Raw genomic sequence first — 27,558 nt, 5'->3', positions numbered from 1 at the left:
TTAATGAAATTATTCTACAATGATAGTTTGAATCACAATCAAGACGTTTCAAAAACCATTAAATTTGCAATGGACATGGGTACAGAGTTCATCAAATTCATCCCAAGTCGCTTTGGCTATGGCATTATTGTAAGGATCCCACTCTGGATCAAATGTGGCACTTTAGCTTTTATATTCATTCTTCCATAACAAATTACCTTCCTCTCCATCCACTGAATTGTATATTCCCTATTTTCTGAATGATCTGATAACATTTTGCGCATTAATAGCATCTCACAATTTGATGTTGAAACAGCACAAAATATCAAGCAAGGCAGCATACATACTTTCACTCTTTGTGAAGGTTTTCTCTCCATCAACCATCCACCTATTCCATTCAGTGCAACCATGATTCTTCAATGGTTTGCTGAGGCACATATCCAAAGGCTGAACTATAGACATTAGACCTCCTGGCAATATTGCAATGTGGGTGCTATTTCACTGCAGACACCTCTTGGTTTCATCAGTTACATAGGATGTGAACATGTCCCACGTCAATAAGCTGTGTTCTGTGTGTAGGCCAATGGGGTGCCTATTCCACACACTGTCAATTCACAACATCACTCCATCCCCATCCATCCAATTGTTGTCATTGACATCCACAAAAATTCTAGCAGGAAGCTTGATTTTCAGCATGGTTTTATGTTTGAAAATTACTGTAGGCTTTAATTTCATTGCATTGGCCATGCAGGCATGTAGCACTGTGATTATCTTCTCATATCCTGTGGTTTGCACTCGGACTGTTTTCGAACTTTTCCACTCTACAGTTTTGTTGCTGGGCATATTGAAAGTCATGTGCGTTTCATCCATGCTGCTGATGTGACATTTTGGATACTCATGTCTTTGCTGCTGTCTGATGATGACTCACTGGGAACTGAAAATTTTGGCAGAGGCTTTTTTGATGTTCTCTGAGCAATCTTGGTTTTCTAGTGTAACAATAACAAAGACCCATACCTACTATAGGTTGTGGTTGTAACATTTCCATAAAGCGACTACACTAACTAGCTGTTGCTCGGAAACCTTTGCTGGATTCGGGGCTTGATTTGGCACATTACATTTCTGGTGAAAATGAAACCATTCTGATGATTTTCAGGGGCCCATTCTGATACATGCTCCTCAAGATCAGGCCAGTGGCTGGTCCCTGTTCTTATGGCGCATTTGATCTTGGGCATCTTCTTCTGGGTGGATTCCTTTTTCTTCCATTCTCACACCAGTTTTTCACTAACTGCAGCATAGTTATTTGACGAGTTAACAAATGTTACAACTTTTAGCACAAAACCAGCTTCGTACTTCATTCTTCGTGCAGGAGGACCTACATCTGGTCATACGTTGCCATGCACTGTCTGCTCTGTGTGGGCCTGTCTTAAACTCCCATGTTTCTTCTTGGCAACACGGCCCATAATGCCTGCTTGGTCCCACCACCAGTTTATAAGCTGGGTATAACTGTAAACATGTACTGTTGAGCTGAAAAATTGATGCCGTCTCCTAACGCAAGTACAGCCCTAAACATGCTAAACATGCAGCCCCCTTATCGGCATTCCATAGGGATCGCTCCTTCCGGGACACCCTGGTCCACTCCTCCATCAACCCCTACTCCTCAACCCCCTCCTATGGCACCACCCCATGCCCACGCAAAAGATGCAACACCTGCCCCTTCACTTCCTCTCTCCTCACCGTCCAAGGACCCAAACACTCCTTTCAAGTGAAGCAGCATTTCACTTGCATTTCCCCCAACTTAGTCTACTGCATTCGTTGCTCCCAATGTGGTCTCCTCTACATTGGAGAGACCAAACGTAAACTGGGCGACCGCTTTGCAGAACACCTGCGGTCTGTCCGCAAGAATGACCCAAACCTCCCTGTCGCTTGCCATTTCAACACTCCACCCTGCTCTCTTGCCCACATGTCTGTCCTTGGCTTGCTGCATTGTTCCAGTGAAGCCCAACGCAAACTGGAGGAACAGCACCTCATCTTCCGACTAGGGACTTTACAGCCTTCCGGACTGAATATTGAATTCAACAACTTTAGGTCGTAAGCTCCCTCCCCCATCCCCACCCCCTTTCTGTTTCCCCCTTCCCTTTTTTTTTCCAATAAATTATAAAGATTTTCCTTTTCCCACCTATTTCCATTATATAAAAAAAACCCCACTAGAGCTATACCTTGAGTGCCCTACCATCCATTCTTAATTAGCACATTCGTTTAGATAATATCACCAACTTTAATTTTAACACCTATGTGTTCTATTGTACTATTGTCGTTGACATCTTTTGATGATCTGCTTCTATCACTGCTTGTTTGTCCCTACAACCACACCCTTCCCCCCTCCACCTCTTTGTCTATCTCTCCGCCCCCCACACACACACCTTAAACCAGCTTATATTTCAACTCTTTCTTGGACTCGAACGCAAGTTCTGTTGAAGGGTCATGAGGACTCGAAACGTCAACTCTTTTCTTCTCCGCCGATGCTGCCAGACCTGCTGAGTTTTTCCAGGTAATTCTGTTTTTGTTTTGGATTTCCAGCATCCGCAGTTTTTTTGTTTTTATCTAAACATGCAGCTGTTGGCTGAAAAATGCAGGGGTTGACTTATACACTGAGCAAAGGCCTCAGCATGCTTTTTGGCACCAAAAAAATGGGGTCGTCTTATACACCGTAATGTATGGTAGGTACGGGTCTTTGTTAGAACTGTAAACAAACATTTACAAGCATTTTAGAAGGTGTGAAAGTGAAAGAAAGAAATAACTGATGCATCATCTTAGCTATTTTCATATGCTTTGTTCTTTGAGTGTTTTTGCATTGCCTTAATGAAGTGAACTTTGATATCACCCAACAGTTGCCTGTTTTTCTATTAAACAAGTTGCATGGTCATGCAACCATTAACTAGAGTGCAATGTCTGTTATTTCATTCTCTTCCTCTTTATTTTTACTGTCCTCAAACATACAAAAGTACTTTTTCATTTTTCAGTTCCCAGTTTTAATAAGATATTAGTCTGCCTTTTCTTTACAGATCTAATGGTCTGTTGTGTATTTCCAGCATTTGCTGCTTTTATTCCAAATTTCTAGCATGCTCCGTGTTCTCACGTTTCTTTCTGTACCATTATACTTACACATTTCATGTGACAACATTATGAATTACTATGAAAGATACAATGCAATAAGCTGGTTTAGTTACTGCAATTTGAAAGCAGTAACATTATAAACACTTCATAATTAGGGCAATAAATTGCATGAGATTTTTGGTTGGGAAGAGGGTAAAGCAGTTATATGACCTCAATTAGTACCGCCAGATTACAGCTATGTGCCAAATGCACTGCACTACCTAAATTCTGCATTAGCTTTTTCAACATTAACATGACCCAAGGAAATGTTAATGCTAAGTAGGATTGAAACATGTGAAAGGCTTGTTCATTATTTGTGGCTTCTCATTTCCATCTCCTGCTCATTACATTGATGAGTTTCAAGGGAAAAGATATAAGCATTTGATAATTGTGTCAGTGTTGTAGAGCATCCTGAATAAGGTCATTTACTCCAGTCTCTGGACGTAATTACTTTGAACAGAGGCCACTCTGTACAAAATTCTCAGTTCTTTAAATCCTTATTTTCACAATTCATCTTGTCAGTTTACAATAGAAGACTTTCTGCATTAGCCAAGTAACTTCAAATTAATAGATGAACAGGCCAAAGAGACAGATAGAGCTTCTACACTTCACTGTTTTTATTTTCAGGGACAGTACAAACGTTCATGACATGCCATTGGCTTGGGGAAAGAGAATAACTGAAAACAGTAGCAATAAATGGCATGCAAAATGGTTGAGAATGGAACTTCCAGTGAGGTTTTAAGAATATTACTTTTGAAATATTGAGAAAAATAAAGTAAATCAGAAACTACTTGAGGGCGCAGTGATTAGCCCTGCTGCCTCACTGCTCCAGGGACCCAGGTTCGATTCTGACCTCGGGTGTCTGTGTGGAGTTTGCACGTTCTCCCCACGTCCACGTGGGTTTCCGCCGGGTACTCTGGTTTCCTCCCACTGTCCGAGGATGTGCTGGTTAGGTGGATTGGCTACAGTTAAATTGCCCCTTAGTGTGTGCGTCTGTGTGTGCGTGTGTGACAGTGTGCCCTGTGATGGACTGGCGTCCCATCCTGGGTGTAGCCCACCTAGCGCCCACTGCCTGTCGGGATAGGATCAGACCCCCTATGACCCTGGATTGGATAAAGCAGTTCTGGAAAAGTGAATGAGCGAGAAACCACTTGGAAGTACTTCCGAAAGCTCTCAGAAAAATTGATCCCTATTCTAACATAAAGCTAATTTTAAACCCAAAGAAGTGCGTGCAGATATTGTCATGTTGACATAAACATCAAAACTGTGGACGATTTTGCATTATTTAGTGCAATCATCTACAACTATGCAGGTCTCACGCAAACAGCAGCACAAGCAAAGGTAAGCTTGTGGATGCCCATGCTGCTGAAGTGGTGGGAGCTTACTTATTTCCCTGGCCCCTCACCACACCACTGGCTAGCCCAGCTCCCTCAACTGGTCAAGGCAGTTCAGCATTTAAGTATTCTGGCATCACGATGCAAAATAACATGACAGAAAATAGCATTGTGATAGAAGCACACTGATGCTTTGGAATGGTGAAACATTAGTGCACTGACCTTTTGAACATGTACAGTACTGGAAATCTCTCAACACTAGAACAAGGCATACATAGAACAGCAGGTTTTCATCTTCACAATTATTTTGCAAGGAGGCAACAGTTCAGAGAATTCAACTAATACATTTAGGTCCCTTCCCTAAACCTGAAGTAGATTGTGCCAAAGATAACAACGGCACACTCAAATATGACCACAAACTATGTACGGTCACAGTTGACAGTTGAGAAATTCTCCTAACTCATCATACAAATGTAACATTGGGTGTATGAGCATTGTTGTGTGGATCTCTTGAAGGAAAAATGGCAAGTGAAATGTGAACGGCAGCAACTGCCTATGAACCACAGAAGACAGCTTTAGTCTGTGCAACATGCAGGAGAGGATTCTGCTCAAACTGGCCATAATAATCAGCATCTCAGATATCAAAACCAGCTCTATTTCCAAAAAGAGTGCTCAACTTTGAGTACAAGGGACTACCCAGCACACATGTAAAATATTCACTGCTTCATTAGTCAATGTCACAAATTTCTATCCAGCACCTCCCAAAACCTCACTTTTTAAACCAAGACTGTGGTACATTTAAAGTACTAATGCCAAAAGCCTTTAAAACAATAATAAGGGCAGGTTATTACATAAAAGACAGTTGTTTTTGTATTATGCATTATTTTGATTTGCCCCACACTCCTGGCAGGGAGCTAATTTAATAATTCATGAAATGATAAACTTGTTCAGAAATACTAGATAACCACCAGTATAAACTAAAATATAATTCAGATTTGTAGAAAAAGCAGAATTTCTCACTCACCATTTTGATTGGAGACTGTGTGAGGTCCGATTCTGAAACTGGTACATCATCACTTTCCATAACATAAATGCCTTTGCGAGCCAATGCTTGAATGACAGGCTGGTGACCCTGCAATGCAGCCACCTGATCCCCTTTCAAAATTAGGCTGCAGACACGACAATAGAGTTCACTTGACAGCAGCAGCTTGATGACAGGTGGTTTAATGTGCTCCTGTTCATACTGGTCGGTGTAGAAAGCATCCCTTAAATCCTCAGGGATATTATCTGCAATGAAGCGCAAAACAGATTAGAAGAACCTACACACACTTTCAGCAAATCATATTTACAGTTACCTCAAGAAGGTCTTGACAGGGTGGATGTGGAGAGGATGTTTCCTCTTGTGGGAGAATTTGGAACTAGGGGTCACTGTAAAAATAAGAGGGTGTCCATTTAAAACAGAGATGAGGCGAAATTTTTTCTCTGAGGGTCGTGAGCTTTTGGAACTCTCCCAGAAAAGACAGTGGAAGCAGAGTCTTTGAATATTTTTAAGGCAAAGGCGGATAGCTCCTTGGTAAGCAAAGGGGTAAGAGGCTATTGGGGATAGGTGGGTGCAGATTTGAGGTTACTATCAGGTCAGCGTGGTCTTATTAAATGGCAGAGCAGGCTCGAGGGGCCGAATAGCCTACTCCTGCTCCTTGTTCATACGTTCATAAATTTCTTATTTGTCCTAAATATAGGTTTCTAATGAAACAAATAGTCAGTTCAGAGTCCCCTTCCTCGAGCTTGACTGATACAGGTGCTGGAAAGTGGGATTAAAATGAGCGGCTAGTTTCTTTTTTTTTTGGCCCGCGCAGACACAATGGGCTGAATAGGCTCTTTCTGCATCGTAACCTTTCTACGGTTCTATGCTGAAATCTGTAAAACAATATATTAAAATAGATATAACCGTTCCAGAGCATTCCGTTTTAATAAAGTTATTTAAGAAGTCAATGATACAGCTTATAACAAAAGTAGCACTTATTCTTAGTTCTATGTACTTTAAAGTAAATGACAGGGTAGATGCAGGAAGGATGTTCCCGAAGGTGGAGGAGTAACAGTCTGAGGATATGGGGTAGGCCGTTTGGGACTGAGATGAGGAGAAATTTCTTCACCCGGAGAGCGGTGAGCCTGTGGAATTTGCCACCACAGAAAGTAGTTGAGGCCAAAACATTGTATGTTCTCAAGAAGGGGTTAGATATAGCTCTTGGGGTGAAAGGGATCAAAGGATATGGGGAGAAAGCGGGGGCAGGCTATTGAGTTGATCGATCAGCCATGATCATGATGAATGGTGGAGCAGTTTCGAAGGGCCAAATGGCCTACTCCTGCTCCTATTTTCTATGTTAAAACTGCTCTACACAGACCTCAGGAAATCTATTAAAAATTAGACAAAACTAATGAGTCTTTAAAAATAATGTGGTCAACAACTTACTTTCGACTTTTACATCACAAACATCCCAAAGCCCTTAAACGGGATGTCAAAAGTCAGGGAAAAGTTTGGGAAGTCCAGTGGGTAGGGGAATGGTGACTGGAGGCTCTTCAAAAAACCATGAAGTGGAAACACAATAATAGATCAAAAAGCACATGTTGGTATGTAGAGCTCGAGAAGACAGCAAAAGGAAGGTAAAGTGGAAACATGAAGATAAGGAAAAGATTTGTGAAGTGCATACACCGTGATAACAGAAGCAATGAGAGTTCAGAAAGCACTGGAACATATGTGCAGGGTTTAGTAATGTAATAGGGTACAAGCAGCAGAGATTTAATCAGTTGGAGATCATGTAGGGTGCAGAAGAAAACTGGAGGAAATTTTGAGAATGAGATGCAAGTTAAGGATAAGGTAGGAATGAAGACAGGTAATATTCCAAATGAAATGAAGCCATATGGTAACTGACTGAATGCACTCTTATTCACTTTGTGTGCCAGCAAGGAGGGGGTGGGGGATATGGGATCAGCAACTAAGATATAAAGTTATTAGGAGAAACTGAATAGGATGGTTTTGGCATCAAGGAAAATTCTAACTTATCCAGGAACAGATATAGGAACATGGAACTGGGGTAGGCCACCCAGCCCCTCGAGCATAATCCACCATTTGGAAATAGATCATGTCTGATCAACTACCTCCATTTTCTCACACCATCTCCAGATCCCTAGACGTCATTAGTATCTAGAAATCTATCAATCTCTGTCTTGAACATACTCAATGACTGAGCCTCCACAGCCCTCTGGGGTAAAGAATTCCAAAGATTCATCACCCTCCAAGTGAAGAAATTCCTCTTCATCTCAGTCCTAAACGGCTTGCCCCTAATTCTGAGACTGTGTCCATTGGTTGTATCCCTCCCCACCCCCCAACAAGGGAACATTTTTCATCTGCCCTGTCTAGCCCCTTAAGAATTTTGTAAGTTTCAATGAGATTACCTCTCATTTTTCTAAACTCTAGAGAATACAGGCCCAGTCTCTTCAATCTTTCCTCATAGTATAGTCCTGTCATCCCAGGTATTAGTCTGGTGAGCCTCCACTGCAATCCCTCTATGGGAAGTATAGCCTTCCTTAGGTAAGGGGGCCAAAATTGTACACAATAGTCCAGATACTGTTTAACCAAGGTTCTATACAATTGAAGCAAGACATCTTTATTCCTGTACTCAAATCCTCTTGCAATAAAGGCCTAATGGCTTGCTGTACCTGCCATGTTAGCTTTCAGTGACTCATGAACAAGGACATCCAGGTCCCTTTGGACATCAGCACTTCACAATCTCACCATTTAAGAAACACTCTACACCTCTGTTCCTCCTACCAAAGTGAATAACCTTCGTCTGCCACATTCCTGCCCACTCACTACTGGGCAGATAGCCACACCACAGGCTTAGGCATGAAGTCAAAGGTGGGAGAGAGGAGAAGTTGGATGTCACTGGCATGCATTAACCCATCTTGTGAACAATGTTGAAGAGCAACATTTAACTGAAAATTAAAAGGAAATATACAAGGCAGCAGTTGAAGACAATGCTTAACCCTACAATAAGTAATTTTAATTCAGCCAACCCCACAAACCTTAAGTAATTTTCAATCTCTTTTTTAAAGAAATTAATGAATCTACTGTTATTTAGGTCTGTGTACCACCTGTATTATACACAGGCACCACATTAGCTCATTTCCAATCTACAGACACCTCCAGTGGCACTCTCATAATGGCCAATATCTCACAAATCTCCCCAGCTAGGATAAGTCTCTGTGGATTTCTTCATTTTGGGCTCAAGTGAACTTTTCTAGAACTTACAATACATTTACATAAAAGTCACTAATTTTACAAAGTATTACAAAGTATTTACAGCACACAAACGGGCCATTCGTCCCAAAAGATCCATGCTTTATGTTTATGCTCCACTTAAGTTACCACACTATTTACCCTTTTGAATGGCTGGAGGAAGTACTCATTCAAAATATTGATTACTTATGTTCATCTTCAGTTTCAAGTTCATTCCAATCTTTTATGGTTCTTGCTCTCTTTCTGCCTTCTTGCAGTAAAAGTATTGAAAATGTTTCCTACTGTAATGTTTTTCCCCTGCAGGTACTACATAGAATTTGCAGCACAGGAACAGGCCCAACTGAGGCATGCAGCTGTTTAGCCTTCATACAAATGTTTTGTTTTCCCCTAGATCTGCCTTTACCCATCTCATCATCCTGTTTAATACATGTTTCTGCAAGTTCATGGCGGATAAATTTGTTATGTTGACATTGTATCTTGTGTGGAATTTTGGGTGTGGAGGAATATTTTATTGTGAGTATAACAAAAGTTTGGTAAGTGGATTTGATACAAACAGCACCACTCTTCCTTCTGTCCAAAAGAACTAGCTGAAGCATCAGGTTCCAATACATATCAGCAAAAATTATCTAAAACAGAATTATAAATCACAGAGGAAGCCATTCGGTCCATTGTGCATGTGTTGGTTCTTTGAAAGAGCTATCCAATTAATCCCACACTCCTGCTATATCTGCTTCCAAGATCCTTCAGGCAGTGCTTTCGAGATCATAACAGCTCGCTGTGTAAAAACGTCTTCTCATCTCCCCTCTGATTTCAACTACCTTAGATCTGTGTGCTCTTGTTGCCCTTCTGCCAACAGAAACAATTTTTCTCTATTTACTCTATCAAAACTCTCATTTGTCTTTTGTATATGTAGCTCAGTTCTGGGCAACACATTCCAGGTTGATTATGATACACAGTAAAATTGTAACAAATTCCTTGCATTTTTTTGCGACATGTAATACTTGAATATTACCATTTATAGAAAAAAATTAAAATACTAGGGATTAACATCTGCTTCTGTCAAATTAAGAAACATTCAGCAGACTGAATGAATTACAGGATCAAAATACATCTATAATGCTACGATTTTAAATAGAGTAGACCTCACTATAGAATATATAAATAAAACAGAAATGTAAATAGATAAGAGCTTTAAGAATGTACAAACAAATCCTTGGCTTTGTATCCTAAGGCATTGAATATAGAAGCAAGGAATAATGTTGAACTGCTGTTAGACCATCGTCAGTCTTCCGCTGGAATATTGTGTAAACTTTTTTGGGTCCCATTATAGGAAGAGTGGAAAAATGAGTGGAAAAGAAAAGGAACCACATAGATTCACAAGATATCACCACTGTTGAGGGATTACAATTATAGAAAAACTTGGGGCTTTTCCCACTAGAGCTGAAAAGGCTCAGGAATGACCTGGTGAGGGAATAGTGAATAATTAATCAGAATTTATGGCATTTTCAATCAGTTTTTAAAAACTGCTACCGAAGCCCAAAGAAAACAAGAGATACAGATGGAAACAAAATAAAATTCAGTTCATGCAGGTCATGTGTAGACAAACAAAATCTTAGCAAGCTTCCTAAATCAAAAAGCTAAAATCTGATTTCATTTCACACATTAGCAAGGAGCCAGATTTGAAGGGGATTGATTACTGAATTAGATAAAGTTAGTATATAGCGTTGGCGTGTCACAGTTAGCAAAACATTCTAGGTTAATAACTTTGTTGACTAATGTTAACTCAATACTTGCACTAATTGGTGCATTAAATTCCAAAAGAGCTTCCTGATGTTATCAATGTAAGTAAATACATTCTACCCTTCTCTTTCCAGAAGTACCTTTGGAACAAGTTGCTTTTACTGATGACATTCCTTCTAATTACCAGCTATTTACAGAAAGCCATACAAACAGTTGTAATCATACAAGAATTACTGGAACAGCACTTACAACTCTAGCTACATTGTTAGTTTGTAAAATTTCAAATCACCTGCACTCACGTCAAGCCATCGGCTAATAAATTCTGCAATACCGATCACTGATTACCTTAAACTGTTACTGAGTGCCCATAATTTATTTTATATTATAGGACTAGAATAGAATCGCAACAAATGTTCTAATCATTTGAGTTCTGCTTTAAGACCAAATGCCGATTACATTCATTTAACAAAGGGAAGTGAAATGGCAGGGAAAAAAAACTAAGTGTTATAGCAAGAAGCAAACAGGTTAAATTATCAAGCTATATACTCATTACACTTGCCTCATGTAACACTGTTACATCATTTAGCATGGAAATAATTAACCACATAGTATTCAATTTTGATTGCAATAGTTAACAAACCTAGTGCATGCATGGTTTACTTGCTACAAAACAATGGTAAAGGGATGGAGTTTGAAGACAATTAATTCAGTCTTCACCTAAATGTTCAACTGGAGGGCAATGCAGTTCATCCAAGACCAGATATTAGAAAAAGAGTCTGACAAAACAGAGATTGTGCAGCAGCCGAGAAAAGGGATGGAAGGGTAGAGTTGGTTGTTGTTAGCATACGGATGGAACATGCTGTAGATTATTGATTTTGCCTTCAGTTATCAGTTCTCTTCTGCATTCTGAGTATATTTGAACTAGCTGACTAATATTGCTAATTCTAATACCACGCTTGGAATTCAAAGTATGCTCAGTCTTTGAATTTTATCAGATCTCTCAAACTGGCCAAGATCCAAATTAACTTGACGTGTTAAAGCTCCAATATTAAATCTGCAACAAGAAAGGTCCTGAACTACTCCTGATTTTTTGTTGTGACTTCCCATACAAAATTTTATTTTGTTCCTACATAAGAACTGACTTAAAGAAATGCACGGAAGTTTTGCTGAACCAAAATTACAAGTTGCATGTTCAATCTCTCGCTCTCTCATTGCCCTCCCCACAATGCAAATTTCATCCAACCGACTTTGGTTTAACCCTACTACAGTCTACTTCATGCCCATCTTCCAAATGTCAATACTTACACACCCATCATTAAACTATGAGGAAAAAGAGCTCTATATTGTCTCATCTTTAATGTAGCATCACAAATCACTACTCCTCGGAAAAAGGACTACAGTTACATGACCTGCACTGTAAATACAGTAATACATTGATCATGTGCGTTAATTGAATACCACTGCGAGGGCTTGTTAATTTTAATAATTTGACTTTTAAATTGCCCTACTTGAGAACTAGATTTATTACCAGGAGACATTTTTGACTAACTCAGATTACATAGTAGACACACGGAAAGTTAGTAAATATAACATGCTTAACAATTCTACAAAGCAGATATGAATGCTAATTTAAAAAGACATTAAAGTATTGAAATAACTTATCCCACGTTGATTTTATGGACTTAGATAAAGGTAAATCTAACAGGTCTTCCACTGCTTACTGGATATGGAGGTACTATCATCATCAGGAACACCTGCTGCAGGATTGCAAATGTAAACCTCTATTTTCTAACTACTTAATGATTTATTAAACTCAAATATCTAAGTAGAGTGAGAAAGCTGTTGGCTACTATAAACAGCCACTCAGATTTTTAATCAAAAGAAATTAGATTACTGTTGCTCAGCTAACAAGGTTATGATTGCTTACCCGGAGGGATAAGAAAGGCAGGAAAAGGATCAGCTTACAATCATCATTCCTGTAGGGGGCAACAATTTAAGTTAGAACCTATCAAAATAGTCTTGGTGTATTTCAAAACTGCTGTCGGTTTGCCCAAGAGCTTATGTTTCATTCACACCATGGGACAAAACTAATTCAACTTGGACAAGTGTTCATTTTTCTGGTTATGCCATTTTAAGATTTCTATTGACTATTGATTCACAAGACAACTTCATGCAATAAAACTCGACAGGTCACACTGCATCAAAATGACTAAGTACCTCCAACTGATCACCACCTTCACTATACATCTAGGTTCCATTTGCTATTTCAAAAATGCTGCAGGTAAAATTTTTGTGGTTAAATTCTTCTACAAATCAAGCATAATTTGTTTACCCTGAAATATGCTTTCTAAATTTTTGCCTTTATTAAATGTGCATTCCTCCACTTTTTAAACTATTGTATCTGTATCCTTCAGTATCAAAACATTCAATCTTCTAAACAGTTTGATTCATGACATGCTTCAGCAAAGCTCCAAACACAAAAAATGGAACAAAAAGTTAGCAAAAAAACACACACACAACTTCAACTGAATACTGGTGTAGCTTGTTATTCTAGTTCCAAAGTCAACCCTAACCTAAATCACAGGAGTTCTGAATTTAGAAAGTATTTCAAAGTTTCATAGTCCTTCAAGTTGTTACAAATGTGAGACTTCATAAGATGGTTATGGTTTAAACTCTCTCTTTTAATTTCAGGTAAAAGAAAATGTCCTGGAATGGGGAATAGTGAAATTGCATTATATCTGTCCGGAGACAGGCGCTGAGAATCAAGTGCCAGTTTTCACATTTGACAAAAAAAGGGCAGCTGGTCTTGCTCTACACACTCTCAGCTTGACACAGATAGACCTGGGGAGGATGATCGAAAATAGCTGCTAAACTGAGGGAAAGACTATTATGTGTTAACCAACAAGCAGAATGCTGGCAAGAATGGATTCCCTGTTTGAAGAGACAAGACTTGTAAAGATCTAAAGGCCGAGGAATTGCCAGAGAGTGTTTTGCTGCTGGAAGTCAGTTTGATGATAGGAGATTGAGTGAAAGGACTTTAAAAAGAACATTAGAATGCTCAGATAAAAGCAAAATACTGCGGGTGCTGGAAATCTGAAACAAAAACAAAAATAGCTGGAAAAACTCAGGAATTCTGACAGCATCTGCAGAGAGGAACACAGTTAATGTTTCGAGTCTGTATGACTCTTCATTAGAACTAAGAAATATAAAAATGAGGTGAAATATAAGCTGGTTAAGGGGAGTGGGACAGGTAGAGCTGGATAGAGGGCCGGTGATAGGTGGAGGCAAAGAAGAGATTGCCAAAGATGTCATAGACAAAAAGACAAAGAGGTGTTGATGGTGGTGATATTAGCTGAGCTGTGCTAATGATGACATTAAGGGTAGAAAGAAGGACGAGCAAGTGACAGATAGCCCTAGCGAGGGCGGGGTGGGGGGGAAGGGATCAAAATAGGCTAAAAGGTAGAAATAAAACAATGGATGGAAATACATTTAAAAATAATGGAAATAGGTGGGAAAAGAAAATATATTTTAAAAAAGATTTAAAATTATAAATTATTCGAAAGGGGGGATTGGAAAGGGGGTGGGAATGGAGGAGCGAGTTCATGATCTGAAGTTGTTAAACTCAATATTAAGTCCGGAAGGCTGTAAAGTCGGAAGATGAGGTGCTGCTCCTCCAGTTTGCGTTGAGCTTCACTGGAACATTGCAGCAGGTCAAGGACGGACATTTGGACATGAGCGCAGGATGGTGTGTTGAAATGGCAAGCGACAGGGAGGTCTGGGTCATGCTTGCGGACAGAGAAGGTGTTCTGCAAAGCGGTCACCCGGTCTGCGTTTGGTCTCTCCAATGTAGAGGAGACCGCATTGGGAGCAGCGAATGCAGTCGGCTAAATTGAGGCAAGTGCAAGTGAAATGCTGCTTCACTTGAAAGAAGTGTTTGGGCCCTTGGACAGTGAGGAGGGGGGAAGTAAAGGGGCAGGTGTTGCACCTTCTGCGGTTGCATGGGAAGGTGCCGTGGGAGGGGTTTGAGGTGTAGGGTATGATGAAGGAGTGGACCAGGGTGTCCCGGAGGGAACGATCCCTGCAAAATGCTGCGGGAGGTGAAGGGAAGATGTGTTTGGTGGTGGCATCATGCCGGAGTTGGCGGAAATGGCGGAGGATGATCCTTTGAATCCGGAGATTGGTGGGGTGATGAGTGAGGACAAGGGGGACCCTATCATGGTTCTGGGAGGGAGAGGAAGGTGTGAGGGTGGATGCGCGAGAGAGGGGCCAGACACGGTTGAGGGCCCTGTCAACCACTGTGGGTGGAATACCTCGGTTGAGGAAAGAGGAGGACATGTCAGAGGAACTGTTTCAGAACAGATAAGACGGAGGCAAAGGAACTGAGAGAATGAGATGGAGTCCTTATAGGAAGCAGGGTGTGAGGAGCTGTAGTCAAGGTAGCTATGGGAGTCGGTGGGCTTGTAATGAATATTGGTGGACAGTCTATCACCAGAAATTGAGACAGAAAGGTCAAGGAAGGGAAGGGAAGTGCCAGTGATGGACCATGTGAAAATGGAGGGGTGGAAAATGGAAGCAAAATTAATAAATTTTTCCAGGTCCAGACGAGAGCATGAAGCAGCACCAAAGCAGCCATCGTTGTACTGCAGAAAGAGTTATGGGAGGGGGCCTGAGTAGGACTGGAACAAGGAATGTTCCACATACCTCATAACTGGGGTCCATGCGGGTACCCGTAGCCACACCTTTTATTTCGAGGAAGTGAGATGAGTTTAAGGAGAAATTGTTCAGTGAGAGAACAAGTTCAGCCAGACGGAGGAGAGTAGTGGTGGATGGGGATTGTTTGGGCCTCTGTTCGAGGAAGAAGCGGAAAGCCCTCAGACCATCCCGGTGGGGAATGGAGGTATAGAGGGATTGGACGTCCATGGTGAAGAGGCGGTGGTTGGGGCCAGGGAACTGGAAATTGTTGATATGATGTAGGGTGTCAGAGGAATTGCAGATGTAGATGGGAAGAGACTGGACAAGGGGAGAGAGAATGGAGTGGAATACTCAGCCTGGTGTGGCAGGAAGAAGAGAGCCTTTGAGTAGCCGGGAGATGTTTGGGACTTTATCTACAAGGCTACATGTCTGCTGAGAGTGTGGTGTGACGTATAAGCCTGGTATGGGGGTTTTGGTTGTGTTAATTAGTTAATGTGGAATGTGTCTATTCTGTAGCTTAGTGTATTAGTTGCCTACTAAGTAATATTTAGTCGATGTTGATTTTAGTTAGTTTGCTACTGTAAAACTTGAAATTTTGTCATGCAATTCTTTCCAACAGTCATTGGGAAATTCATAATGTCTCTTCTTAAAAGTTCAGTATCTAGAGGGATCGTAACAAAGTCTTGCAGCATACTACCCAATGTGAAAACCATTAAGGTTCAGATAGTCACATTTTATGCTGTCACAGCCATGAACAAATTTCCAACTATTTAGTACAATATGCCTCTACATATCTTGACAATCTTGATTTTTAAAAAAATACTGCAGTAGCTAAAACAGCTTCAAAAGACTGCTTAGTCTTAAGATGGTCATAACTACTGGATTTACGCTGTTAAATGTAATACTTGTATCTTATCAGACAGTACAATATCTGTTAAAAGATGCACCTTCATACTACTTAAGCTTCACAACTGCAGTAGAAAACTGCAGGCAATATGAAGGACAATCTAAAGCTTCTTGCACAATGAACTTTCTTCAAGTTTATTTTAATTTTTTTTAATACTAGGGAAAAGGCAACTGCCAAATGAGCTCCTTTATATGAAAACTTAAACTGCAATTCAATGTTGCTAAGCAGGACATTAAATACATGTTTTTTTTCTGACCTAGGAACAAAACTGAGTTGATAAGAAATGCAGATTTGTCAGCTTCAAATCATTCTAAGCAAGTGGCAAAATCAACTTTATGCGCAGTTAGCAACTTGAATTTTCCCCTGAAAGTTCAACAAAAGAATGCACCTTGTAGTAGGTTATTCGCATGTGTGGACCTGCAAAGGTCCCATGTTTGACCCATTTGTGCCAAGTTTGCAAATCTCAGCTAGAATGGTAAGAAATAAAAGCAAATGCACCTGACCCTGTTTGCTGTCAACTGCTGGAAGTGAGTGCGTGGGTGTAAAACAAAGACAGAATTGAGCTCAAAGTAATGTCTCCTGATTTAATAATCTGTCAACAATATCTATCTGGGCTTGTATTTAAAGAATGATAATTTAACAAGTACATAATTCAATATGAGTAACTGCTTTCTGCAGAAGGCAGGCAAGAATAGGGAACCAAAAAAAAAAACAGCCCATTATTTCATATTCAGAAGCAGTCCAAAATGTTTGAATTTTGCTGAATTACTTCTAAAAATAAACATTTTTAGATTTCTAGAATCTAACTATTTCCTACTGCCCAAATTTCAAATGGAATCATTGGACTTCTGCAAGGGAATTACAAAAAGGTCCCCAAAGTCATCAAATTAATGCTCATCGATTTCTAAGTGTTTTTGCCTTTCCAGAATAACATTATTTATTTTGCTGTACAGTAATAAATGCATTCTCTTCAATGACAAGTATTTTTCCTTGTGTAGCAAGTATTGCCTTTCAGGAGTTAATGTGAAGGTACAAAGTAAGGTCAATATTTTTAGGAAGCTTAGGGAATTTGCCAATATTTGTTATGCTCCCCCAATACAGATAAGTTGGAAAACAATTGTTCTGCTGTAACATGAAGCCCATCATTTATGTTATCTCAAGTACCTCTATCATATTGACTTATTTTTCTAGGAATTCAGTAGTTCATAAAAAATGGGCACTGTTGCAAGGCAACACTGACATGGTATAACTGCCAATTCAGGGTCTTTTTATAGACTGCGGTTGAAACTTTCATTTACATTTACCAACAGGAAACACACATAATTGCTGGGAGTTCTTGAGCTCACAGGATTCTTCAAAGTGCTCAAGTGCACTTTTGAGGGTGTAGCAGCTACTGGATCTGTCAATCAAAGTCTCAAAAGTATAACTAAAAAGCCAGATTTTAAAAGCGCAAAATAAATACAGGTTTTCTCCATTTCAAATTACATTCATCCTCAAGTCACTTCATACAATTTTTCTTCCTCTCATAACCGGAAACCTGATCACAATACTCCACAATAATGCTCCATCACTAATCAAATGCCACAGCAGTCATGGCAACCTCCTTTTAAACTTTTCTTCCTCTGCCATCCATCACTTAAAATTGGCAGAGATTGGAAAACGCACAACATTGAGAACCACCATACAAATCTAGATTTGACTATTCCATGCACAGCATACAGGTCAAATCATAGTTAATTTAACTATGTAAAAATAAATAGTCCATCTTGTGTTGTACAAGTTATTCCCTTCTAAAGGGTACAGATATGTAAAGGCATAGCCTACAAGCCAAATTTTATGCCAATATATTTTGACAATGGACATGATGGGCCAAAAGGCCTCCTTTACTGTAATCATTCTATGAACTATAAGATATTCTACAACAGTATTAACCCATAGCAATTGTTGACTAACCACAGATGTGGTTTTGGCAGCACCATTTTAACGACATGCTCTAATTTTAATACAGGTAAATATATTTCACATGCATGTGTTTACTTAAATATCTACCACCATTGAGTAGCCAAGGAGGTAATGCATTCAACAATCAAAAACACTTGCATATTCTTTGCATCTCAATTTTACTAACAAATGCACAATTGGCTAAAGTACTCATGCTACATGTGTAAATAAGATCAGATGCCCAACGATGATGTATATTACTCATTTTTCATTTAATCAGAAATGCAATTAGCCAAGCGGGCTGTTTTGTTCTGGATGGTGTCAAGCGTCTTGAATGCTGTGAGGGCTGCACTAATTCAGGCAAGTCAGGAGTGTGATGGAATATTCGCCACTTGCCTGGATGAGTGCAGCTCCCATAACACTCAAGAAACTCGACACCATCCAGGACAAAGCAGCCCACTTGATTGGCACCCCATACACAAACATTCACTCCCTCCATCACTGATGCACAGTAGCAGCAATATGTACCATCTACAAGATGCACTGCAGGAATTCACCAAGCCTCCTTAGACAGCACCTTCCAAACCCATGGACACTACCATCTATAAGGACAAGGGCAGCAGATAGATGGGAACGCCACCACCTAAAAGTTCCCCTCCAAGCCATTCACCATCCTGACTTGGAAATATATCGCTGTTCCTTCACTGTCACTGGGTCAAACTCCTTGAACTCCCTTCCTAACAGCACTGTGGGTACCCACACCAAATGGACTGCAGCAGTTCAAGAAGGCAGCTCACCACTGCCTTCTCAGGGGCAACTAGGGATGAGCACTAAATACTGGCCCAGCCAGCGAAGCCCACATCCCATGAATGAATTTTTTTAAAAAAAATCTAGATTTCTAATTAGTCACACACCGCGCCTGGCTAACATATTGGACAACAATGCTTTAACAGTCAGTTATCTTAGTTGACAGATAACATTACATTCAGATAGGGAATATAATTTTTCTGATACATTTACTAAACATATAAATATTTCTATAAACATATTCTCCCAAGGAATTAATGCATCAGATTTATGTTTAAGGCGGATGCAATTTTAACGTTCACTTCTTCTGTCCCCTGAAACCAGCTACACTTCCAAATCTTAATAATCCTCTACTTGATTACTCAGAGGCATCAAATTTCCCTGTCTGCCACCGTGGATAAACAGCCAACTTTCATGCAGCACAATGAAAATTAGAAACATGGTGGGTGGGGGCTTATCTATTGTTTAAAAAAAATCTTCCTAATCTTTGTCCACAGAATGCTGAAATATTGATGCACACTGCACTAGTTAACAAATTTACCATCTATGTTGAAAGTAGCATGGAGCCTCTGCAGTCTAGCAGCAACACCAAGAGATTCAACAGTTGGGGGGGCGGGGGGGGGGGGGGACAGACAGGAAGAAATGCATCTCAAAAAATTAGTCTGTTAACCATCTGCTTTTCTAGAAAATTATTCAGAAATTCAAGTCCACACCTATTCCTTCTGTCTCAGGAATAACTAAATTCAATAGAACTGTCAATTCAAGAAGTTCTAAAATAAACAAAGCTCATTTTTAAAAGATTTTTGTGTAAAAGAATGCGAGATATAGTCACTTCAATAATTAGCATACATTGCCGAGTTTACAGCAAACCAAAGAATATGCAAATTATTCTGCAGTCTTATTTAAAGCGTACAAGAGATACAAAACAGAATTAAGCTCAATTAACTTACAATTCTGTTGCTATCAAAATGGCACCTGGAATTTTAAAAAGCTAGTAAAAAAAATGCAGTCATACTAACAAATATTGTACGTGAACTATCCCTTTCCTATTTAACAACCTGGCAATTAGTTTAAGAATTGATATGAGGGGCATCAGTATGGTCGTGTTTTGGCTGGTAAAATTTAAAATCCTGTTTATATAACATAAGTGCTTTTCCCCCAATTAGCCTCAGGCATTTCTAATCACATATTTTGTTTATGAAAGTATAGTCAATGAAGAGAGTGTCAAAAAATACTTTATCTGGTACCCACTTGTCATCATCAAACAATTTATATTAAATATTTCCAGCCATCTATTTCATGGTCACTCAATAGCATTTACAAGTTATTAAATTTAGCAAGCTTTGCTATACATAGATCATGTGAATATTACACAGAGTATGGCATCATAATGGTTATATTAATGAATTAATAACTCAGAAGCCTAGATAATGCAAAGAACATTAATTCAAATCCCACCAACTGAATTCAGTTCAAAAAGCTGATATTAGTAAAAGCAAGCATGCAGCTACCAGTCATAAAAATCCAACTGGTTCACGACTGCCCTCCAAGGAAGGCAATCAGTCCTCCTGATTCCTTTACAAGACAAGCCCCACAGTAATAAGGCTGACTCAGCACTCTGAAGTGGCCTAGGAAGTCACTCAGTTGTAACAAACCACTACACTGAAGCAACTCAAAAAGTATGGTTCACCACCACCTTCTCAATGCAACAAGGGATGGGCAATAAATGCTACCCTTGCCAGCAATGCCTACATCGCCAGAATTAATAACATTTTTAAAATGCAACAGGTAAAAGTGAAAACAAATAATTCTGTAAAGATCAAGACAAAGGAAATGACTAAAACAAAAGCAAGACAGTATGAATGCTGGAAATCTGAAATAAAAACTGAGCACTGGAAATACTCAGTAGGTCTGGCAGCAGCTGTGGGGATAGAAACAGAGTTAACATTTGGAGTCGTATACAACTAACTTCCTTCAGTTCTGAAGAAGAAACGTGTAATGGGTTTTATGTTGTCAAAAGGAGGGCAGGTAGAGAGGGGGTAGTGGTGAGGGGCAGGAAAACCAAAGCCTGTCCACCATCTACAAGAGTACGTGAGAAATTTAGCTGGAATAATAAAAGGCAGAAAGTAAGAGTTTCTATAGGCATTTTAAAAGCAGAAGGAGAGTTATCAAAGTGAGCACTGGCCTTATAGAAAGTGAGTCTGGGGAATAAATAATAGAAAATAAAGAGATGGCAGATGAATTGAACCAGAAGTTTGCATCGGTCTTCACGATAGAGGATACAAGTAACGTCCCAGAAATAGCTCTAAATCAGGAAATGGAAGGGTGGGAGGAGCTCGGGAAAATTACAATCACCGGGTAAGTGGTACTGAGAAAATTGTTGAAGCTGCGGACTGACAAGTTCACAGGTCCTGTTGGACTTCATCCTAGGGCCTTAAAAGAAGTGGCGAATGAGATAGTTGATGTGATTTTAATCTTCCAAAATGTCCTAAATTTGGGGTAAGTTCCATTAAATTGGAAAATAGCAAAGGTAAGTCCCTTTTACTCAAAAGGGTGATAGAAAGCAGGAAACTACAGGCCAGTTAGCTTAACATGGGTCATAGAGAAAACAAAAGAAGTTATTATTAAAGACGTTATAGCAGGGCACTTGGAAAAACTCTCAGTAATCAGGCAGAGTCAGCATAGTTTTGTGAAAGGGAAATCATGTTTAACTGATTTATTGGAGTTCTTTGAAGAAGTAACATATGCTGTGGATAAAGGGGAACCAGTGGATGTACTGTACTTAGATTTCCAGAAGGCATCTGGTCACATGAAAGGTTATTGCGAAAAATAAAAGCTCATGGTGTAGAGGGTAACATATTAGCATGGACAGAAGATTGGTTAGCTAACAGGAAACATAGAGTTGGCATAAATGGGTCTTTTTCTGGTTGACAAGTTGTAACGAGTGGTGTGGCCTCAACTTTTTACAGTTTATATAAATGACTTGCTAAATTTGCCAATGACACAAAGATAGGTAGGGTAGTGAGATGTGAAGAGGAAACAAAGAGGCTACAAAAGAATATAGGTAGAGTGTGAGTGGGCAAAGGCCTGGCAAATTGAGTATAACATGGATAAGAGTGAAATTGGCCATTTTGGCAGGAAAAATAAAAAACACATTATCTAAATGGTGTGAGACTGCAGAGCCCTGAGATGCAATGGAATCTGGGTGTCCAAGTGCATGAATTGCAAAAGACTAATATGCAAGTAATTAGGAAAGCTAATAGAATGTTATTTATTGCGAGGGGAATTGAATACAAAAGTGCGGAGGTTATGCTTCAGTTGTACAGGGCAATTGGTGAGACCACATCTGGAGTACTGTGTACATGGTTGGTCGCCTTATTTAAGGATGTAAATGCGTTGGAAGCAGTTCAGAGAAGGTTTACTACACTAATACCTGGATTGGGCGGGTTGTCTTATGAGGAAAGGTTGGACGTGCCAAGCTTTTATCCGCTGGAGTTGAAAAGAGTAAGAGGCATCTTGACTGAAACATAAGATCCTGAGGGGTCTCGAGAGGGTCAATGTGGAGAGGATGTTTCCTCTTGTGGGAGAATCTAGTACTAGGGTTTAAAAATAAGGGGTTGCCCATCTAGGAGAGAGACGAGGAGAGATATTTTTCTCAGAAGGTTGAGAGTCTTTGGAAATCTCTTTCTCAAAAGGCAGTGGAAGCAGAGTCTGAATATTTTTAAGGCAGAGGCAACCAGATTTTGATAAGGGGGGAGGGGCGGCGGCAGCGATGAAAGGTTATATGGGTAGGCAGGAATGTGGAGTTGAGGTTACAATCAATCAGATCAACCATGATTTTACTGAATGGCAAGCTCAAAAGGACTGAGTGACCTGCTCATGCTCCTAATTCATATGTTCATACATGGAAAACTGCCCAGTTAGGTCCAGTGCACAAAAAGGACAAATCCAGCAGGGCCAATTACCGGCCCAGCAGTCTACTCTTGATCATCAGCAAAATGATGAAAAAAGTGTTGTCAACAGTGCTATCAAGTGGCACTTACTTAGCAATAACCAGCTCACTGCCACTCAGTTTGGGTTCCGTCAGGGCCACTCAGCTCCTGACCTCATTACAGCCTTGGTCCAACCATGGACAAAAGAGCTGAACTCAAGAAATGAGATGAGGGTGACTACCCTGGACATCTGACCAAGGGTGGTATCAAGGGGTACTAGCGAAACTGGAGTTAATGGAAATCAGAGGCAAAACTCTCCACTGGTTGCAGTTACACGTAGCACAAAGGAAGATGGTTGCAGTTGTTGGCAGTCAATCATTTCAGTCCTGGGTCACTGCTGCAGGAGTTCCTCAAGGGAATATCCTCGGCCCAATCATCTTCAGCTGTTTCATCAATGATGCTCCTTCCATCATAAGGTAAGAAGTGGAGATGTTCGCTGATGATTGCATAATGTTCAGCACAATTCACAACTCCTCATACACTGAAGCAGTCCATGTCCATATGCAGCAAGACCTGGACAACATTCAGGCTTGTGCTATTAAGTGGCAAGTAACATTTGCACCACACAAGTGCCAGGCAATGTTAATCTACAACAAGAGTGAATCTAGCCATCTCCCCATGACATTCAATAGCATTGCCATCACTGAATCTGACACTAACATCCTGGGGGGTTACCATTGACCAGAAACTAAACTGGACTAGCTATATAAATTCTGCAGCTTCAAGAGCAGGTCAGGGGCTAGGAATCCTGCAGCGAGAAACTCACCTCTTGACTCCCCAAAGCTTGTTCACCATCCACATGGCACAAGTCAGGAGTGTGATGGAATACTCTCCACTTGCCTGGGTGAGTGCAGCTCCAACAACACTCAAGGACCTTGACAGCATTCAGGACAAAGCAGCCTACTTGACTGGCAGCCCATCCACCACTTTAAACATCCACTCCTTCCACCACCGATGCACAGAGGCAGCCATGTACCACCTACAAGAGGCACTGCCGCAACTCACCAAGGATCCTTGAGGAGCACCTTCCCAACCCTCGACCTCTACCACCTAGAAGGACAAAGGCAGCAGTTGCATGGGAACACCACCAACTGCAAGATCCCCTCCACGTCACACGCCATCCTGGCTTGGAACTATATCGCCATTCCTACGCTGTTGCTGGGTCAAAATCCCAGAATTCCCTCCTTAATAGCACTGTGTGTGTATCTACACCACATGGACTGCAACGGTTCAAGAAGGCAGCTCACCGCCACCTTCTCAAGGGCAATAAAAATGCTGGCCTGGCCAGCAACACCCACATCCCATCAAAAGGAATTTTTTTAAAAAGCAGTTTGCTAACCCCACAACCACACTCTGAACTAAGAGGCATTTATCGAAGGAGTGATTTGTTATTCCGGCAAGAGGCAATTGCAAAATTTGATGTTCAAATTGGCGCAGTCTGATGAATTTCCCTTCTCATAGAATAGAAGCTCAGATGAAGCATGCCATGTAGACAATACAAAAACAAAAATACCTGGAAAATCTCAGCAGGTGTGACAGCATCTGCGGAGAGGAATACAGTTAACGTTTCGAGTATGAATGACTCTTCAACAGAACTAAGGAAAAATAGAAAAGAGGTGAAATATAAGCTGGTTTAAGTTTGGGGGGGGGGGGGGGGTTTGGGACAGGTAGAGCTGGATAGAGGGCCAGTGATAGGTTGCCAAAAGATGTCATAGACAAAAGGACAAAGAGGTGTTGAAGGTGGTGATATTAGCTAAGATATGTGCTAATGGTGACATTAAGGGTAGAAAGCAGCACAAGCAAGGTACAGATAGCCCTAGTGGGGGTGGGGTGGGGGGAAGGGATCGGAATAGGCTAAAAGGTAGAGATAAAACAATGGATGGAAATACATTTAAAAATAATGAAAACAGGTGGAAAAAGAAAAATATATATAAATTATTGGAAAAAGGGGGATAGGAAAATGGGTGGGGATGGAGGACAGAGTTCATGATCTAAAGTTGTTGAACTCAATATTCAGTCTGGAAGGTTGTAAAGTGCCTAGTCGGAATATGAAATGCTGTTCCTCCATTTTGTGTTGAGCTTCATTGGAACATCGCAGCAGGCTAAGGACAGACATGTGGGCATGAGAGCAGGGTGGAGTGTTGAAATGGCAAGCGACAGGGAGGTCTGGGTCATGCTTGCAGACAGACCGAAGGTGTTCCACAAAGGGGTCACCTATTCTGCATTTGGTCTCTCCAGTGTAGAGGAAACCGCATTGGGAGCAGCGAATGCAATAGGCTAAATTGAGGGAAGTGCAAGTGAAATACTGCTTCACTTGAAAGGAGTGTTTAGACCCTTGGACGGTGAGGAGGGAGGAAGTAAAGTGGCAGGTGTTCCACATTCTGCAGTTGCATGGGAAGGGGCTATGGGAGGGGGTTGAGGCGTAGTGGGTGATGGAGGAGTGGACCAGGGTGTCCCGGAGGGAACGATCCCTGCGGAATGTTGCCAGGGGAGGTGAAGGGAAGATGTGTTTGGTGGTGGCATCATGCTGGAGTTGGCGGAAATGGAGGAGGACGATCCTTTGAATGCGGAGGCTGTGGGGTGATAAGTGAGGACAAGGGGGACCCTATCGTGGTTCTGGGAGGGAGAGGAAGGTGTGAGGGCGGATGCGCGAGAGATGGGCCGGACATGGTTGAGGGCGCTGTCAACCACCGTGGGTGGAAAACCTTGGTTAAGGAAGACATGTTAGAGGAGCAGTTTTTGAAAGTGGCATCATCAGAACAGATGCGACGGAGGCGAAGGAACTGAGAGAATGGGATGGAGTCCTTACAGGAAGCGGGGTGTGAGGAGCTGTAGTCAGGTAGCTGCGGGAGTCGGTAGGCTTGTAGTGAATATTAATGGACAGTCTATCACCAGAAATTGAGACAGAGAGGTCAAGGAAGGGAAGGGAGGTGTCAGCGATGGACCATGTGAAAATGATGGAGGGGTGGAAATTGGAAGCAAAATTAATAAATTTTTCCAGGTCCAGATGAAAGCATGAAGCAGCACCAAAGCAGACATCAATGTACTGGAGAGAGAGTTGTGGGAGGGGGCTGGAGTAGGACTGGAACAAGGAATGTTCCACATACCCCATAAAGAGACAGGCATAACGGGGTCCACGCGGGTACCCGTAGCCACACCTTTTATTTAGAGGAAGTGAGACGAATTTAAGGAGAAATTGTTCAGTGAGAGAACAAGTTCAGCCAGACAGAGGAGAGTAGTGGTGGATGGGGATTGTTCGAGTCTTTGTTCGAGGAAGAAGTGGAGAGCCCTCAGACCATCCCGGTGAGGAATGGAGGTGTAGAGGGATTGGACATCCACGGTGAAAAGGAGGCGTTTGTGGCCAGGGAACTGGAAATTGTTGATATGATTTAGGGTGTCAGAGGAATCGCGGATGTAGTTGGGAAGAGACTGGAGCAAGAAATGAGTTCTGTGGGGCAGGAACAGGCTGACATGATCGGTCTGCCGGAACAGTCCTGTTTGTGGATTTTGGGTAGGAAGTAGAAGCGGGCTGTCCGTGGTTGGGAGAGTATGAGGTTGGAAGCTGTGGAAGGAAGATCCCCAGAGGAGATGAGGTCAGTGACAGTCCTAGAAACAATGGCTTTAATGTTCAGTTGTGGGGTCATGGTCCAGGGGAGGTAGGAGGAAGTGTCCGCGAGTTGACACTCAGCCTCTGCGAGGTAGAGGTCAGTGTGCCAGACAACAACAGCACCATCCTTGTCAGCAGGTTTGGTGAAAATGTCAGGGTTGGACCTGAGAGAAAGGAGTGCAGCAAGTTCACAGAGAGACAGGTTAGCATGGGTGAGAGGAGCAGAGAAATTGAGACGACTGATGTCACGCCAACAGTTCTTAATGAAAAGATCAAGAGCAGGTAAGAGTCCAGAGGGAGCGGTCCAGGTGGAGGGAGGATATTGGAGGCGGGTAAAAAGATCCCTTGAACAGGGAGAGGACTCCTGCCCAAACAAGTGAGCACAGAGACGAAGGCGACGGAAGAAGAGTTCAGCATCGTGCCGAGCCCAAAATTCATTGAGATGAGGGCATAAGGGTATACAACTGAGTGCTTTGCTGAGCACTGAATGTTCAGCATCAGAGAGGGGAAGGTCAGGGTGTATGGTGAATACACGGCCAGGGCTGGGATTGGAAGACGGGATAGGGACAGAGGAATGGGCAGGGGTGGAGGGTCCTGGATGGGCATTGGTGTCGATGAGTTGTTGGAGCTTGTGTTCCTTTGCAGCTGAAAGAAAGAGACAAAGTTTCTTGTTGAAGCGTTGGATGAGACGAAGAATAAAATGAAACCGGGGGCAAGGGCAGCTTAGAAATAGGGTGCGTTGGTGCTGCTGGAGGGAGAGGTCGAGTGTATTCATATGGCGGCGCATGGCACTGAGTGTGGATCTCAGGATGCGACGAGAACAGCAATCCGAGGAGCGTTGTATGTCCCAGAGATACCTCTAATCCTGGATGGGTTTGAAACATGAGGGATGGAACTTCAGTTGAAATCCACGTGGGGTAAGTCGGAGACAGTCACTGAGGAAGGAAATATGGCTGTGAAAGAGAGTTTTAGTAAACACCTTGTCAAACACCAGGAGAGAAATGGAAAGCAATGAAGGTGAACAGGGCAAAAGAGAGAGGCGTAAATCCTGCCAGAGAGAAGACCAATATATCTTCAAGGTAGGCATTCCTTGAAGAGAAGTGGCAGTC

The 27,558-nt window shown here is 41.4% G+C and overlaps 1 protein-coding gene across 3 annotated transcripts in view; it reads right to left on the bottom strand.

The window, feature by feature from the left end:
* camsap1b (calmodulin regulated spectrin-associated protein 1b) overlaps positions 1–27,558 on the bottom strand; it is a 98,330-nt gene that overhangs the window by 48,924 nt on the left and 21,848 nt on the right. For all 3 annotated transcript variants that reach the window (XM_041193131.1, XM_041193132.1, XM_041193133.1), the window contains exon 2: positions 5,491–5,753. In XM_041193131.1, coding sequence (XP_041049065.1) covers positions 5,491–5,753 — 263 coding nt within the window. The remainder of the gene's footprint in view (positions 1–5,490; positions 5,754–27,558) is intronic.

Source organism: Carcharodon carcharias, chromosome 8 (assembly GCF_017639515.1).
Source record: "Carcharodon carcharias isolate sCarCar2 chromosome 8, sCarCar2.pri, whole genome shotgun sequence".
Taxonomy (NCBI): domain Eukaryota; kingdom Metazoa; phylum Chordata; class Chondrichthyes; order Lamniformes; family Lamnidae; genus Carcharodon; species Carcharodon carcharias.
The sequence above is the reverse complement of the archived record's forward strand: the minus strand, read 5'-3'. Positions and strand labels throughout refer to the sequence as shown.